The sequence below is a fragment of the Hypanus sabinus genome, chromosome 22 (genome assembly GCF_030144855.1).
Source record: "Hypanus sabinus isolate sHypSab1 chromosome 22, sHypSab1.hap1, whole genome shotgun sequence".
NCBI lineage: Eukaryota > Metazoa > Chordata > Chondrichthyes > Myliobatiformes > Dasyatidae > Hypanus > Hypanus sabinus.
Window position 1 is genome coordinate 65,703,389 of NC_082727.1, and position 17,842 is coordinate 65,721,230.

The 17,842-nt window shown below is 42.5% G+C and overlaps 2 protein-coding genes across 2 annotated transcripts in view; one reads left to right on the forward strand and one right to left on the reverse strand.

Annotated features, from left to right (window-relative positions):
• The window catches only part of LOC132379689 (rab11 family-interacting protein 2), a 136,148-nt gene extending 128,865 nt beyond the window's left edge, over positions 1-7,283 (reverse strand). The window contains exon 1 of the mRNA XM_059947947.1: positions 6,619-7,283. Within this exon, the coding sequence (XP_059803930.1) occupies positions 6,619-6,971 (353 nt within the window). The 5' untranslated portion in view covers positions 6,972-7,283. The remainder of the gene's footprint in view (positions 1-6,618) is intronic.
• LOC132379690 (uncharacterized) overlaps positions 7,284-17,842 on the forward strand; it is a 168,094-nt gene continuing 157,535 nt past the window's right edge. Inside the window, exon 1 of the mRNA XM_059947949.1 lies at positions 7,284-7,297. The gene's annotated coding sequence lies outside the window, so the exon portion shown is untranslated. The remainder of the gene's footprint in view (positions 7,298-17,842) is intronic.

Below are 17,842 nucleotides of genomic sequence, written 5' to 3' on the forward strand. Positions count from 1 at the left end.
CCCAAGGATCTGCCCTACCCTTCTGCATAATTATCTTTTAATTAGTAGAATTATGATCACTAAATCAAAAGTGTTTCCCTATATACACTTCTGTCACCTGCCCTGTCTTGTTCTCTAAAAATGTTGAAAATTGGCAGATCAGGTAGCAGCTTAGAAAGAGAAATAAAATCAATAATGATTAAAATAAATAAATAAACGAACATCGAGAACATGAGATGAAGAGTGTTCGAAAGCAACAAGTCCATACGTTGTGGGAACATTCAGTGATGGGGAGAGTGAAGTTATCTCCTCTAGTTCAAAAGCCTGATGGTTGAGGGGTAATAACTGTTCCTGGACCTGTTGGTGAGAGTCCCAAGGCTCATGTATCTTCTTCCTGATGGCAGCAGCTAGAAGAGCATGGCCTGCATTATGGGAGTCCTTGATGATAGATTCTGCTTTTCTGCAACACCACTCCTTGTGGATGTGCTCAGTGGTGGAGAGGGCTTTACCCGTGATGGACTGGGCCTTATCCATTAGCTTTTTTTTTTTAAAGAATATTTTCCATTCAAGGGTATTGGTGTTTCCATAGCAGTCTGTGAAGTAATCAGTCAATATACTTTCCAGCATACATCTATAGAAGTTTGTTCGGCAGTTTAACAGGGGCACGACTGCGCAAGCATGTGTAAGTCGAACCGTGAGGCAGCGGGAGTATTTAGAGAGAACAGTAGACGGAGCGGGTGACGTTGCAGCGGGCAACAGTGTAGGAAGGCTTTGTCTTGAGAGGCTTCGGCGAGCAGAGGCTGAGGACGAGCTTCACTCCAAGTGAGGTAAGTCCGGGTAAGTTCCTTTAAAAGGAGAAAGTTTCAAAAGTTGAGGCAAGTATTGGGTAGGTCATGGCAGCTGAGATCGGCCCCGTGGTTTATTCATCCTGCAGCATGTGGGAAATCAGGGATACTTCCAGTGTCCCTGACGATTATGTGTGCAGGAAGTGTGTCCAGCTGCAGCTTTTGGCAGACCGCATTGAGCATCTGGAGCTGCGATTGGATTCATACTGGAGCATCCGTGATGCTGAGAAAGTCGTGAATAGCATGTTCAGTGAGTTGGCCACACCGCAGGTAAAGGCTACACAGGCAGAAAGGGAAGGGGTGGCCCGTAGCAGTAGGCAGGTAGTGCAGGAGTCCCCTGAGGTCATCTCCCTCCTCAACAGATATACTGTTTTGGATACTGCTGGGGGAGATGTCTCATCAGGGGAAGGCAGCAGCAGCCGAGTTCATGGCACCATGGGTGGCTCTGCGGCACAGGAGGGAAGAAAAAGGAATGGGAGAGCTATAGTGATAGGGGATTCGATTGTAAGGGGAATAGATAAGTGTTTCTGCTGCCGCAAATGAGACTCCAGGATGGTATGTTGCCTCCCTGGTGCAAGAGTCAAGGATGTCTCTGAGCGGCTGCAGGACATTCTGGAATAGGAGGGTGAACAGCTAGTGGTCATGGTGCACATAGGTACCAATGATATAGGTAAAAAATGGGATGAGGTCCTACAAGGTGAATTTAGGGAGTTAGGAGATTAACTAAAAAGTAGGACCACAAAGGTAATAATCTCTGGATTACTACCAGTGCCACGTGCTAGTCAGAGTAGAAATAGGAGGATATTTCAGATGAAAATGTGGCTTGAAAAATGGCGCAAGGGGGAGGGATACAAATTTCTGGGGCATTGGAACCAGTTCTGGGGGAGGTGGGACCGGTACAAACAGGACGGTTTACACCTGAACTGGACTGGAACCAATGTCCTAGAGGGACTTTATTACTGCTGTTCAGGAGGCTTTAAACTAATGTGGCAGGGGGATGGGAACAAGTGCAGAGAGACAGAGGGGTGTAAAATGAGGGTAGAAGCAAAAAGTAGTAAGGTGAAAAGTAAAAGTGGCAGGCAGGCAAATCCAGGGCAAAAAGCAAAAAGGGCCACTTTTCAACATAATTGTATAAGGGCTAAGAGTGTTGTAAAAACAAGCCTGAAGGCTTTGTGTGTCAATGCGAGGAGCATTCGTAACAAGGTGGATGAATTGAATGTGCAGATAGTTATTAATGAATATGATATAGTTGGGATCACAGAGACATGGCTCCAGGGTGACCAAGGATGGGAGCTCAGCATCCAGGGATATTCAATATTCAGGAGGGATAGACAGGAAAGAAAAGGAGGTGGGGTAGCGTTGCTGGTTAGAGAGGAGATTAACACAATAGAAAGGAAGGACATCAGGCTCAGGATGTGGAATTGATTTGGGTAGAGCTGCATAACACAAAGGGGCAGAAAACGCTGGTGGGAGTTGTGTACAGGCCACCTAACAGTAGTAGTGAGGTTGGGGATGGCATTAAACAGGAAATTAGAAATGCGTGCAATAAAGGAACAGTAGTTCCAATGGGTGACTTCAATCTACATATAGATTGGGTGAACCAAATCGGTAAGGGTGCTGAGGAAGAAGATTTCTTGGAATGTCTGCTGGATGGTTTTCTGAACCAAAATGTCGAGGAACCAACTAGAGAGCAGGCCATTCTAGATTGGGTATTGAGCAATGAGGAAAGGTTAGTTAGCAATCTTGTAGTGCGAGGCCCCTTGGGTAAGAGTGACCATAATATGGTGGAATTCTTCATTAAGATGGAGAGTGACATAGTTAATTCAGAAACAGAGGTTCTGAACTTACAGAAGGGTAACTTTGAAGGTATGAGATATGAATTAGTTAAGATAGACTGGCAAATGATATTTAAAGGGTTGACGGTGGATATGCAATGGCAAGCATTTAAAGATTGCATGGATGAACTACAACAATTGTTCATCCCAGTTTGGCAAAAGAATAAACCTGGGAAGGTAGTGCACCCGTGGCTGACAAGGGAAATTAGGGATAGTATCAAGTCCAAAGAAGAAACATATAAATTAGCCAGAAAAAGTGGCACACCTGAGGACTGGGAGAAATTCAGAGTCCAGCAGAGGAGGACAAAGGGCTTAATTAGGAAAGGGAAAAAAGATTATGAGAGAAAGCTGGCAGGGAACATAAAAACTGACTGTAAAAGCTTCTATAGATATATGAAAAGAAAAAGATTGGTCAAAACAAATGTAGGTCCCTTACAGTCAGAAACAGGTGAATTGATCATAGGGAACAAGGACATGGCAGACCAATTGAATAACTACTTGGTTCTGTCTTCACTAAGGAGGACATAAATAATCTTCCAGAAATAGTAGGGGACCAAGGGTCTAGTGAGATGGAGGAATTGAAGGAAATACATGTTAGTAGGGAAGTGATGTTAGGTAAATTGAAGGGATTAAAGGCAGTTAAGTCCCCAGGGCCAGATGGTCTGCATCCCAGAGTGATTAAGGAAGTAGCCCAAGAAATAGTGGATGCATTAGTGATAATTTTTCAAAACTCGTTAGATTCTGGATTAGTTCCCGAGGATTGGAGGGTGGCTAATGTAACCCCACTTTTTAAAAAAGGAGGGAGAGAAAAACCGGGGAATTATGGACTGGTGAGGGGAAAATGCTAGAGTCGGTTATCAAAGACGTGACAACAGCACATTCGGAAAGAGGTGAAATCATCAGACAAAGTCAGCATGAATTTGTGAAAGGAAAATCATGTTTGACAAATCTTATAGAACTTTTTGAAGATATAACTAGTAGAGTGCATAGGGGAGAGCCAGTGGACGTGGTATATTAAGAGTTTCAAAAGGCTTTTGACAGGGTCCCACACGGGAGAATAGTGTGCAAACTTAAAGCACACGGTACTGGGGGTATGGTATTGATGTGGATAGAGAATTAGTTGGCAGACAGGAAGCAAAGAGTGTGAGTAAACGAGACCTTTTCAGAATGGCAGGCAGTGACCAGTGGGGTACCGCAATGCTCAATGCTGGGACCCCAGTTGTTTACAATATATATTAATGATTTAGACAAGGGAATTAAATGCAGCATCTCCAAGTTTGCGGATGACACGAAGCTGGGCAGCGGTGTTAGCTGTGAGGAGGATGCTAAGAGGATGCAGGGTGACTTGGATAGGTTTGGTGAGTGGGCAAATTCATGGCAGATGCAATTTAATGTGGATAAATGTGAGGTTATCCACTTTGGTTGCAAGAACAGGAAAACAGATTATTATCTGAATGGTCGCCAATTAGGAAAAGGGGAGGTACAACGAGACCCGGGTGTCATTGTACACCAGTCATTGAAGGTGGGCACGCAGGTACAGCAGGCGGTGAAAAAGGCAAATAGTATGTTGGCATTCATAGCAAAAGGATTTGAGTACAGGAGCAGGGAGGTCCTACTGCAGTTGTACAAGGCCTTGGTGACACCGCACCTAGAATATTGTGTGCAGTTTTGGTCCCCTAATCTGAGGAAAGAAATTCTTGCCATAGAGGAAGTACAAAGAAGGTTCACCAGATTTATTCCTGGATGGCAGGACTTTCACATGAAGAAAGACTGGATCGACTAGGCTTATACTCACTGTAATTTAGAAGATTGAGGGGGGATCTTATTGAAACGTATAAAATTCTAAAGGGATTGGACAGGCTAGATGCAGGAAGATTGTTTCTGATGTTGGGGAAGTCCAGAACGAAGGGTCACAGTTTAAGGATAAAGGGGAAGCCTTTTAGGACTGAGATGAGAAAAAACTTGTTCACACAGAGAGTGTTGAATCTGTGGAATTCTCTGCCACAGGAAACAGTTGAGGCCAGTTCATTGGCTATATTTAAGAGGGACTTAGATATGGCCCTTGTGGCTAAAGGGATCAGGGGGTATGGAGAGAAAGCAGGTACAGGGTTCTGAGTTGGATGATCAACCATGATCATACTGAATGGCGGTGCAGGCTCGAAGGGCCAAATGGCCCACTCCTGCACCTATTTTCTATGTTTCTATGTCAAATTTTTAGATGTCATGCTGAATCTTCACAAACTTCTAAGGTAGTAAAGGAAATGCCTTTCTTTCTTGGAATGGCATTTTCATGATGGGCACATAGACGATGGCCTGATTCATTAAGTGCTTTCAGTAATTTCCGTTTTTGTTTTAGAAAACAATGCTCCAGCTAACCAAATTATTATAAATTCTTGCATTAAGAGTGCAATAATTCCACTGAAATAAATCAACCTTTGCAATTTTTGACAAAAGCCATGCACATCTTCTTATGTTCAGTTTTTTCCCATCAATTATAATGCTTTGTTAATTTTACTTTGTTAAGCTAGGTTTTATGTATGGTGAAATCATATAAAAGATATGGTTTACATTACTATTGTCACTAATTTATTGATATTTATTGCAATTACCAATGCTGAAAGTGCTCCAGTTTCTCTGAACATTTGAGTGGGGTTTTCAAAATAAATGAGAACAAAGGTGAAGAGGTGATCATATGATCCTGGAGGATTGAATCGACAGTGACTTTGCTCTCTTTTGATACACACCTCAATATCCCTTCGTTCAAACACATTCATCAAGCTCATCAGGCACTTTTTGATCATGAGTTTTGTATTCTTGGATAAATCTTGCAGGATCAAAAAGTTTAAGAGTTGTTCTGTGGCTTAAACACAGCACTATTTCCAACTTCTATAAGAAACAAACTCGCAAAAGTTCAGCTTTAAGTCTCAGAAATGATGTAGAAGGGATTCAAGTCCTCTTATTTTATGAAAAAAAGGTGACCAAAGCTAACCGTGGGAATTAGATCCTAATTCCTTTTCTTCTGACAAGAAACAAAACTTGTTCTAGTTACATTTGTTACTGGCATGGCTTAGAATTAAAGACAACACTAAAATAAGAGTAACCTCTCATGCAAAATGCTGGAGGAATTCAGAAGGCCAGGCAGCATCTATGGAAAAGTGTAAACGGTCAACGTTTCGGGCTGAGACCCTTCATCAGGATTGGGATGAAGTTACTCTCAGGCTACTGTTTTTTTTTCCAAAAGACAATATAAAAAACTTCAGAATTCAATAAGAGTAAGAATCTCCATTCTAGTAACGTCAGATTCAAAATACTCTGGTGTAGCATCAGGCCTGGACTCAGATCTGTATCAAACTTATTTTTCTCTCCATTTTTGCACACTTCTATGCAAATATTTGCCACTCAATACATCTAGTCAGATTGATGCAGGCTAAACAAGTCAATATCCTTTCACAAGTATAACGGAAGAAATAATTGTTTAACATGAAGGTCACATTTACCCATGTCTAAAATACTCAAATGTTGCAAAGTTAGCTCAACATAGAAGTAAATAAATTGTTGAGATAAAAAGGCAAAGAAATATCAAAGATGTCAAAGATACAGCCACAATCAATAGGTGTTTATACCTGTGTCAAAGATATGGGCACAGTTGCTACTCAAACGATACCATCCTATATACATGTCCAGTGTCCTTTTACCAAGTATTTTCTACAATGCAGTTAAGAAATATCAGTTTAAAGCTAGTCTTAAAAACTTACTAGTATGCAGTTTAATAAGTTTTTGTAAGGGTATCCTCCTAGCAATTTGCTACCAATTTTTAATGGGTGGGGGTGGAATGGATGTTATACGCATTTTACACATTATTCAAAATACACACCATGTTCATCTTAAACAGATAGTGCTCTAAAAATACTATTAAGACATGCCTGTCTCGCACACACACAAAAAAGGGAAAAGCTTACTCTTTTTGCCTCCTCGATTTATTTTCAAAAAGTTCATTGAGGCAAATGGCCACCTGCCCGAGGAATTTATCCAATCCGACGAGTGAACGGTGCATGACAATCAGGTGGAGGGTGTATTTCTCGGGCGTTCCTTGCAGCAATAAACCAGGGAACTCAAAGGACACTTCCTCCCTCCAGACCGGGGACAAGGTTTTCTCCGCCACTGAAGTCGAATATTTCTCTTTGCCCAGTTGGATAATGGTGTATGTATCATTGGTGCAACTTTTACCTTTGGGGTTCAAATCTCGGGCTTGTAGGACAGTGACTTGGACATGGGTCGGAAACCACGTCTGTGCCTGCTCGGCCAGCATCATTACCGTCGCTCCTTCGTTTCGTTCAAACGCAACCTGCCTTTTCTTACGGGAAACACACACACACGGCCGGTAAACGTTCAGCCCGTACCACGTTCTGACCGGATCAGCAACATAATCTCCGACCACCGTCGGACACAACAGCCCGAAAGCTGAGAAGAAAGCCCCAGTGTCCTTCCCAATCTCCCATCTTCTGCACGTCCTGCCCGGCGGAAGGGCCAGAGGTCAGAGTTGAAAACCGTCCCGTTTCCAATGGCAACGCGCTTGGCTTTAGCAACGCGGTAGATTTGCCTCACTCCAAGGCCGCACCGTCAACATCCGTCAGAGAGGTGAGCAACAAAAAAATTATGTATACTGAGAGATGAAAGGTGATGATTACTTAAGTAATGCATATTAGGAAAATTTATATTGCATCTCAGCAATGAAACTTGGGGCTACCGTAGATTTCGTTCAGGAATTAGTAAAATTTAAGTGCGGGGATCTCTGTACTGCATAAGGCATCGCAATTGAATGAGAGAGGAAAGATAGGCCAGTTGCTCTTCCATTTCCAGCAGTTTTATAAATAAGGGGAATCCAAGCCACTTGTTTTGCTTGATTTCCTATTTATTTAAAACAAGAAGAAAAATGAAAATGATCATAAAATCTCTTTACTTTGGATTTCTTTATTGATTGCCATATTTCATTTAAGATTTATTTTGCTATAAATTTCTAATTGTTCGTCACTTACAAGATATATCTTGAACATCTTTAGTTTTTAATTTGTACTTTCTGTTTAAATCTATTAGCATTTATTTTCCTCAATGTTCAATTCTCTCATGTTGTGTAGTCTTGCACATCAACACTACCTTGCCCTTCACAGTGTACAGTCTATAATGTTTGCTCCTACTAATCGTTAGAAAAATACCTCCTGCAATCACTTTATGTTGCACATTTTTCAGTGAAGGTATAAGACCATAAGACATAGGAGCAAACTTTAACCCTAACCCTAATGCATTTCGCCAGTCAAGTCTACTCCACCATTCGATCATGACTGATTTATTTTCCCTCTCATTCCCGTTCTCCTGCCTTTTCTCCATAATCTTCGATGCCTTGTCTAAGCAAGAACCTATCAATCTCCGCTTTAAGTGTAACCAATGACTTGACCTTCACGGCAGTCAGTGGCAATTAATTCCACAGATTCACTATCCTCTGGCTAAAGAAATTCCTCCTCATCTGTAAGTGTTCCACAAACACTCAAAGGCAAAGAAAATATTAACTAAAACCTTGGTCAAAGAATGAGATATGAAGAATGGTCTAATAATATGAGACAGTAGGAGAGTTTAATGAGGGAATTCCTGAAACTGGGATATAAGACAACAGAATATGCATTCAAGGTTGGTGTAATGTCGTTGAAGGATTTGAAAAAAACAGGAGCAAGTATTTTAATTTGGGGTGCTGTAAACAAAATACAATTTGAGTGTGATGGACAAACAGATGTTGATGCATGTTAGAAAACAAGACTTTTAAATAAGACAGTATTTACAAAGTGCAGGGCAATTGAGAATGATCAAGTGATCTCTAGAATACTTAAGACAAATGTGACAATGACATGGGCGAGAATTTCAGCAGTAGATGAGATGAGATAGGATTGGCAGAAGTTTATGTAATGGGGATGCAAGTTAGTTGACTTTGTAAAAGCGACGGAATTGAATCTAGTATATTTGGCTTTTTTTTTTGAAGAACATCTCAAGATTACCAGTCAAACCTTGCATCCTCCATTCTAATTGGAACTGTACTTTTCATTTATCAACTCTCTAGCTATACTGATGACAGACAGACAGACATACTTTATTGATCCCGAGGGAAATTGGGTTTCATTACAGTCGCACCAACCAAGAATAGTGTAGAAATATAGCAATATAAAGCCATAAATAATTAAATAATAAGAAGTAAATAATGCCAAGTGGAAATTAGTCCAGGACTAGCATATTGGCTCAGGGTGTCTGACACTCCGAGGGAGGGGTTGTAAAGTTTGATGGCCATAGGCAGGAATGACCTCCTATGATGCTCAGTGTTGCATCTTGGTGGAATGAGTCTCTGGCTGAATGTACTCCTGTGTCTAACCAGTACATTATGAAGTGCATGGGCTACATTGTTCAAGATGGCATGCAACTTGGACAGCATCCTCTTTTCAGACATCACTGTCAGAGAGTCCAGTTAAACAAAGAACAATACAGCACAATACAGGCCATTCGGCCCACAATGTTGTGCCGGCCCTTAAACCCTGCCTCCTATATAACCCTCCACATACCTGTCTAGTAGTCTGTTAAACTTCACTAGTGTATCTGCCTCCACCACTGACTCAGGCAGTGCATTCCACGCACCAACCACTCTCTGAGTAAAAATCCTTCCTCTAATATCCCTCTTAAGCTTTCCTCCCCTTACCTTAAAGCCATGTCCTCTTGTATTGAGCAGTGATGCCCTAAAGGAGAGGCACTGGCTGTCCACTTTATCTAAGCAAAATTATGATATTGAAATTCTCATCCTTGATTTCCTGTCTATTCAATCCACTTGCCACTGCAGTCTCTGCGACTGCCACAACCCTTCAAGCAACAGAGTTTTCTCTCATGCTTGTGGCTACACCATTGGTAGCCATGTCTTTACCTTCCAAACCCTCATTCTGGAATTCCCAGCTCATATATTTTTCCTTCAAATACTACGTTTATTTAGGCTGCCACCTTGGGCAATTATTTTGCACCTTGTTTAATAAGTTTGGATGTATTTTTTTCTGTTACCATCTTGCAAATTGGAGATTATATTTGCTCTATTAAAAAATTTTATCCAAATAAAAAATATTGAGAACTGTGATATTGAGAACAGGAATTTCAAAAGTCCTTCAAACTGAATTTATATTATTACAAAATTGTCTCACATATTTTGAGTAGAAATCAGAATAAATTTAATCATCTCTGCTCTACGCTGTGAAATTTGTTGTGTTGCAGTCGTAGTACAGTGAATTACATAATTTTTTTAAAGTTGCAAATATAAATAGTGCAAACACTAATAACAAGGTAATGTTCATGGACTATCAACAATGAGCTAATTATTCTCAATAATCAACAACTGAATTTGCAATCTGAAGATTTGACAGACATTATTCTACTTGCTGATCACAGAAATCCAAGATTTACACCAATTCTTGCACTTTATTTCTTTCCTCATTGCTAGTCAAAGACCCTGGAATTGTCAATCAGATTCTGTCATGGGAATATTATCCCAAGTACAAGACAGGTAAAGAATATGAATTCAAAGGCAACACGAGTGAATCTGCAGATGCTGGAAATAAATAAAAAAACACAAAATGCTGGCAGAACTCAGCAGGCCAGGCAGCATTTATGGGAGGAGTAATAACGACTTTTCGGGCCGAAACCCTTCTAACATTGGATGGTCGAGGGGTATAAGAAGTGGGGGGAGGGATGAAGTAGAGAGCTGGGAAGTGATAGACTGGAGGGAAATGGGCTAGGGGGAAGGTGGAGAATTATGGGAAATAAAAGAGAAAGAAAGGTAGGGCTGGGGGGAGAGATTATAGTGAGGGGGAAAAAAGAGAGAGGGAGAGAACCAGACTAAAATAATAGATAGGAATGGGGGTAAGGGGGCAGGGGTATCAACGAAGGTCGGTGAGTTGGATGTTCATGCCGGCAGGAAGGAAGCTACCTTGGTGGGAGATAAGGTATTGCTCCATCGACCTGCGTGTGGCCTCATCTTGACGGTAGAGGAGGCCATGGACAGACATGTCGGAGTGGGAGTGGTCTGTGGAATTGAAGTGTGTGGCCATAGGGAGATCCCGCCACTGCTGGAGGACCGAGCGCTGGTGTTCGGCGAAACGGTCTCCCAGTCTGCGGCGGGTCTCCCCAATGTATAAATGGCCACATCAGGAGCACCGGATACAGTATATCACCCCAGTTGACTCGCAGGTGAAGTGGTGCCTCACCTGAAAGGACTGTCTGGGGCCTGGGATAGTGGTGAGGGAAGAAGTGCGGGGGCAGGTGTAGCACTTCTTTCATTTGCAGGGATGAGTGCCCGGAGGGAGGTCCATGGGGAGGGATGGGGGGGGGAATGAATGGACAAGGGAGTCGCGTAGGGAGCGATACCTGTGGAAAGACGAGAGTGGGGGGAGGGGAAGATGTGGTTGGTGGTGGGATCATGTAGGAGGTGGCGGAAGTTACGGAGGATTATGCGTTGGATCTGTAGGCTGGTAGGATGATAGGTGAGGACCAGGGGGACTCTATCCCTGGTGGGCTGGTGGGGGGATGGGGTGAGGGCCCCAGACAGTCCTTTCAGGTGAGGCACCACTTCACCTGCGAGTCAACTGGGGTGATATAGTGTATACGGTGCTCCTGATGTGGCCATTTATACACTGGGGAGACCCGCCGCAGACTGGGAGACTGTTTCGCCGAACACCTGCTGGCATGAACATCCAATTAATTGACCTCCGTTGATACCCCTGTCCCCCACCCTTACCCCCATTCCTATCTATTATTTTAGTCTGGTTCTCTTCCTCTCTCTTTTTTCCCCCCTCACTATAATCTCTCCCCCCAGCCCTACCTTTCTTTCTCTTTTATTTCCCATAATTCTCCACCTTCCCCCTAGCCCATTTCCCTCCAGCCTATCACTTCCCAGCTCTCTATCCCTCCCCCTCCCCCCCCCCACTTCTTATCCCCCCTCGACCATCCAATGTTACTTCACTCCTGATGAAGGGTTTCGGCCCGAAACGTCGTTATTACCTCCTCCCATAGATGCTGTCTACCTGCTGAGTTCTGCCAGCATTTTGTGTTTTTTAAAGAATATGAATCATTGTTCCTTTCTCAGGAAAAAGAAAGGAAGGGCAACAAATGTATTCTTACTAACAGTGCCCATAACCTGAAAGTGAAAAATGAGTCATTGTAGGAATTTAGCAGATTAGACAGCATCTGTGGAGGGAAATGGACAGTTGATAGTTCGGGTCAACACCTTTCACCTGCTTGAAGCAAACCATGATCACATTGACAAGGTTCTGTTTTTAGGGTCAATAAGGTCACATCCAGGATGAAACATCTTTGGCATTCATATCGATACATTTTTGAGAAATATTTATAATTAACCATGTGTTTTTTAAATTATTAAAATTTTTCTTTATACTGATTCATAGAGAAATACAGTACAGCACAGAAACAGGCTATTTGGCCCATCTAGTCCATGCTAAAACTATTTAAACTGTCTACTCCCATCAGCTACACCCGGACCAAAGCCCTGCATATCTCTAACATGCATGTAACTATCTAAACTTAAACCTTGAAATTGAGCTTGCATGAACTATTTATGTTGGCAGCTCATTCCACACTCTCACGACCCTTCAAGCGAAGAAATTTCCCCTCACCTTCCCCTTAAAATTTTCATCTTTCACCCTTATCCCATAACCTCTGATTGGAGTCCCTTGCAACCTAAGTTGAAGCCTCCTTGCATTTACCCTATCTATACCTCTCAAAATTTCGTATACCTCTATCAAATCTCCTCTCAATCTTCTGTGTTCTAAAGAATACAGTACTAACCCATTCAATCTTTCCTTAGAGCTCAGATCCTCCAAACCTGGCAACATCCTTGTAGATTTTCTCTGTACTTTTTCAACTTTGTTTACATCTTTCCAGTAGATGGGTGACCAAAACTGCACATAATACTCCAAATTAGGCCTCACCAACATCATATACAACTTGAATATTACATCCCATCTCATGTACTCAGTACATTGATTTATGAAGACCAATGTGCCGAAAGCTTTCTTTATGACACTAACTACCTGTGACACCACATTCAATGAATTAGGGACCTGTATTCTCAGATCCTTTTATTCTACCACAGTCCATACTGCCCTTTTGTTCACTGTGTAAGACCGACCCAGACTGGTTCTACCGAAATGCAAAACCTCGCACTGTTCTGTATTAACTTCCATTTGCCATTTTTCAACTCATTTTTCCAGCTGATGCAGATCCCTCTGCAAGTCATGATAGCCTTCCTCACTATCCACTCACCCACAATCTAGGTGTCATCTGCAAATTTGCTGATCCAGTTAATAACATGATCATCCAGATCATTGATATAGATGACCAAAGGACCCAGCACTGATTCCTGTGGCACGCCACTAGTCACAGGCCTCCAGTCAGAGAGGCAACTATCAACTACCACTCTCTGGTTTCTCCCACAAAGCCAATGTCTAATCCAATTTCTTACCTCATCCTGAATGCTGGGTGACTGAACCTTCTTGACCCCCCCCCCCCACCCCATGCAGGACCTTGTCAAGTGCCTTACAAAAGTCTATGTAGACAACATCCACTGCCTTGTCTTCATCCACTTTCATATAACCATATAACAATTACAGCATGGAAACAGGCCATCTCGGCCCTTCTAGTCCATGTCAACGCTTACTCTCACCTAGTCCCACTGGCCCGCACTCGGCCCATAACCCTCCATTCCTTTTCTGTCCATATACCTATCCAATTTTACTTGTAAGTGACAATACCGAACCTGCCTCTACCACTTCTACTGGAAGCTCATTCCACACAGCTACCACTCTCTGAGTAAAGAAATTCCCCCTTGTGTTACCCTTAAACTTTTGCTCCCTAACTCTCAAATCATGTCCTCTTGTTTGAATCTCCCCTACTCTCAATGGAAAAAGCCTATCCATGTCAACTCGAACTATCCCCCTCATTATTTTAAATACCTCTATCAAGTCCCCCCTCAACCTTCTACGCTCCAAAGAATAAAGACCAAACTTGTTCAAACTTTCCCTGTAACTTGTTCAACCTTTCCCTGTAACTTTTCCTGGTAACTTCCTTGAAAAACTCTGAAAGGTTGGTTAGACATGACTTACTACACATGGAGCCATGTAAACTATCCTTAATCAGTCCATGTCTATCCAAATACTTATATATCCGGTCCCTTAGAACACCTTCCAATAACTTTCCCACAACTGATGTCAGACTCACTGGCCTATGATTTCCTGATTTTGTTGAGAGCCTTTCTTAAACAGTGGAACAACATTAGCTATTCTCCATTGAAACATAGAAAATAGGTGCAGGAGTAGGCCATTCAGCCCTTCGAGCCTGCACCGCCAATCAGCATGATCATGGCTGATCATCCAACTCAGAACCCTGTACCTGCTTTCTCTCCATATCCCCTGATCCCTTTAGCCACAAGGGCCATATCTAACTTCCTCTTAAATATAGCCAATGAACCGGCCTCAACTGTTTCCTGTGGCAGAGAATTCCACAGATTCACCGCTCTCTGTGTGAAGAAGTTTTTCCTCATCTCGGTCCTAAAAGGCTTCCCCTTTATCCTTAAACTGTGACCCCCTTGTTCTGGACTTCCCCAACATCGGAAACAATCTTCCTGCATCTAGCTTGTCCAATCCCTTTAGAATTTTATACGTTTCAATAAGATCCCCCCTCTGTCTTCTAAATTCCAGAGAGTATAAGCCTAGTCGATCCAGTCTTTCTTCATGTGAAAGCCCTGCCATCCCAGGAATCAATCTGGTGAACAATCGTCTGGTATTCCCTCTTGTCTCTAAGGATGATTCATATGACTTTGCTAGGGCCGTGGAAATTTCTGCACTTGCTTCCTGTAGGGTCTGAGGGAACACCTTATCAGGCTCCGGGGATTTATCCATCCTGATTTGCCTCAGGATGGCAAACACCTCCTCCTCTGAAATCTCTACAGGGTCCATGAAGTTGACGCTACTTTTCCTCACTTCCATAGAATCTATATCTGTCTCTTGATACAGATGCAAAGAATTAATTTAAGATTTCCCTCATCTGTTTTGGCTCCACACATGGATTATCATTCTGGTCTTCCAGAGATCAAATTTTGTCCCTTACAATCCTTTTTCTTTTAACATATCTGTAGAATCTCTTGGGATTCTCCTTCACCTTGTCTACTAGAACAACTTCATGCCTTCTTTTATAACCATAACCATATAACCATATAACCATAACAGTACGGAAACAGGCCATCTCGGCCCTTGTATTCCGTGCCAAATGCTTACTCTCACCTATCCCACCTACCTGCACTCAGTCCATAACCCTCCATTCCTTTCCTGTCCATATACCTATCCAGTTTATTTTAAATGACAAAATTGAACCTGCCTCTACCACTTCTACTGGAAGCTTATTCTACACAGCTGCCACTCTCTGAGTAAAGAAGTTCCCCCTTGTGTTAGCCCTGAACTTTTGCCCCTTAACTCTCAACTTATGTCCTCTTGTTTGAATCTCCCCTACTCTCATTGTAAAAAGCCTATGTGTCAACTCTATCACCCTCATAATTCTAAATACCTCTATCTAGTCTTATTTAGCCTTATTGATTTATTTCTTAAGTGTTCTGTTGCATTTCTTGCACCTCATTTGTTCCTGCTTGCCTGTCCTTGCTATGCATCTCCTTTTCTGTCTTAACCAGGTCCTCAATATCTCTTGAAAACCAAGGTTCGCTACACTTGTTATGTTTACCTTTTATTCTGACAGGCACATATGAACTTTGTTCTCTCAGAATTTCAGTTTTGAAGGCCTCCCACTTTCCCAGTATGCCTTTGCCAGAAAACAGCTTGTCCCAATTCACACTTGCCAGACCATTTCTGATCACATCAAAATTGGCCTTTCTCCAATTTAGAATCTCAATCTGCAGCCCAGATCTATCTTTTTGCATACTTACTTTGAAACTAATCTCATTTTGGTTACAGGATGCAAAGTGTTCCCCTACACAGACTTCTCTCACCTGCCCTTTTTCATTCCCTAGTAGCTGCTCTAATATCACACTGACTTACTGATGAAGGAAATTTTCCTGAACACATTTGACGAACTCTATCCCATCTAGACCTTCTACAGTATGGGATTCCCAGTCAATACGTGGGAAGTTAAAATCATCTATTATAGAACATAGAACAGTACTGTACTGTACAGTACAGGCCCTTTAGCGCACAATGTTGTGCCGACACTTAAACCCTGCCTCCAGTATAACCCCCCACCTTAACTTTCTCCATATACCTGTCTAGTGGTCTCTTAAATTTCACTAGAGTATCTGCCTCCACCACTGACTCAGGCAGTGCATTCCACGCACCTATTACTCTCTGATTTTTTAAAAAAAACCTTCCTCTAATATCCCCTTTGAAATTCCCACCCCTTACCTTAAAACCATGTTCTCTTGTATCGAACAGTGGTGCCCTGGGGAAGAGGTGCAGGCTGTCCACTCTATCTATTCCTCTGAATATTTTGTATACCTCTATCATGTCTCCTCTCATCCTCCTTCTTTCCAAAGAGTAAAGCCCTAGCTCCCTTAATCTCTGATCATAATGCATACTCTCTAAAACAGGCAGCATCCTCTCTGTACCCCTCTGTACCCCAATGCTTCCACACCCTTCCCATAGTGAGGCGACCAGAACTGGACACAGTACTCCAAGTGTGGACTAACCAGAGTTTTATAGAGATGTATGATTACCTCACAACTCTTAAACTCTATCCCTCAACTTATGAATGCCAACACCCCATAAGCTTTCTTAATTACCCTAACTGCCTGTGAAGCAACTTTCAGGGATCTGTGGACATGTACCCCCAGATCTCTCTGCTCCTCCACACTACCAAGCATCCTGCCATTTACTTTGTACTCTGCCTTGGAGTTTGTCCTTCCAAAGTGTACCACCTCACACTTCTCTGGGTTGAACTCCATCTGCCACTTCTCAGCCCACTTCTGCATCCTATCAATGTCTCTCTGCAATCTTCGACAATCCTCAACACTAGCCACAACACCACCAACCTTTGTGTTGTCTGCAAACTTGCCAACCCACCCTTCTACCCCCACATCCAGGTCATTAATAAAAATCACAAAAAGTAGAGGTCCCAGAACAGATCGTCGTGGGAAACCACTAGTCACAACCCTCCAATCCAAATGTACTCCCTCCACCACAACCCTCTGCTTTCTTCAGGCAAGCTAATTCTGAATCCACCTGGACAAACATCCCTGGATCCCATGCCTTCTGACTTTCTGAATAAGCCTACCACGTGGACCCTTGTCAAATGCAGCCTTCTGTTCCTTGCAACAGTCTACGATCACTTTGTACCTCGAAGTGAGGAACAATAAGTTCCTCATTTGCCACTGCGATAGGTTTGTTCCTCTAAATCCCTAGGAATGTAGGGTGCTTTGTAATATAACCCCATTATTGTGGTCATACCTGTCTTATTTCTCAGTTCCACCCATAACACTTCACTAGTCAAGTTCTCCAGTTTGTCCTGTCAGAGCACTGCCGTGAGATTTTCCCTGATTTGTAACGCCACCCCACTCCTTTTAATCCTTTCCGCTCCGTCATGTCTAAAACAACGGAACCCCAGAATATTGAGTTGCCAGTGCTGCCTATCCTGCAATCAAGTTTTAATTCCAGGTGTTAGTCCATGTCCTGAGCCCATCCACAATCCTTCTGGCATTGAAATATACGCAGTTCAGGACACTAGTCGAACTATGCTCAACCTTTTGATTTCTGACTGGAGGTCTTACCAATAACTTTTAAGAAATTTTACAGGAACACGTAAACAATAAAACAATTGAAATCTAAGTTTATATCCAATCAAATTAATTGGATTAGATCAAATAGTGTAAATTTCTCAAAACTTACCTACCTCCCTCATGGATGTTTTCCTCCAATGAACGTAGTTGTTGAATTTGTACCAGGTCTTATTTGGTTCAGCAGTGGTGTCAAAAAATTGTAAGTTCATGTTCCTTTGTAAACACAGCAGCTATATAGGACCCTGGTCAGACCCGACTTGGAGTACTGTGCTCAGTTCTAGTCGTCTCACTACAGGAAGGATGTGGAAACCATAGAAAGG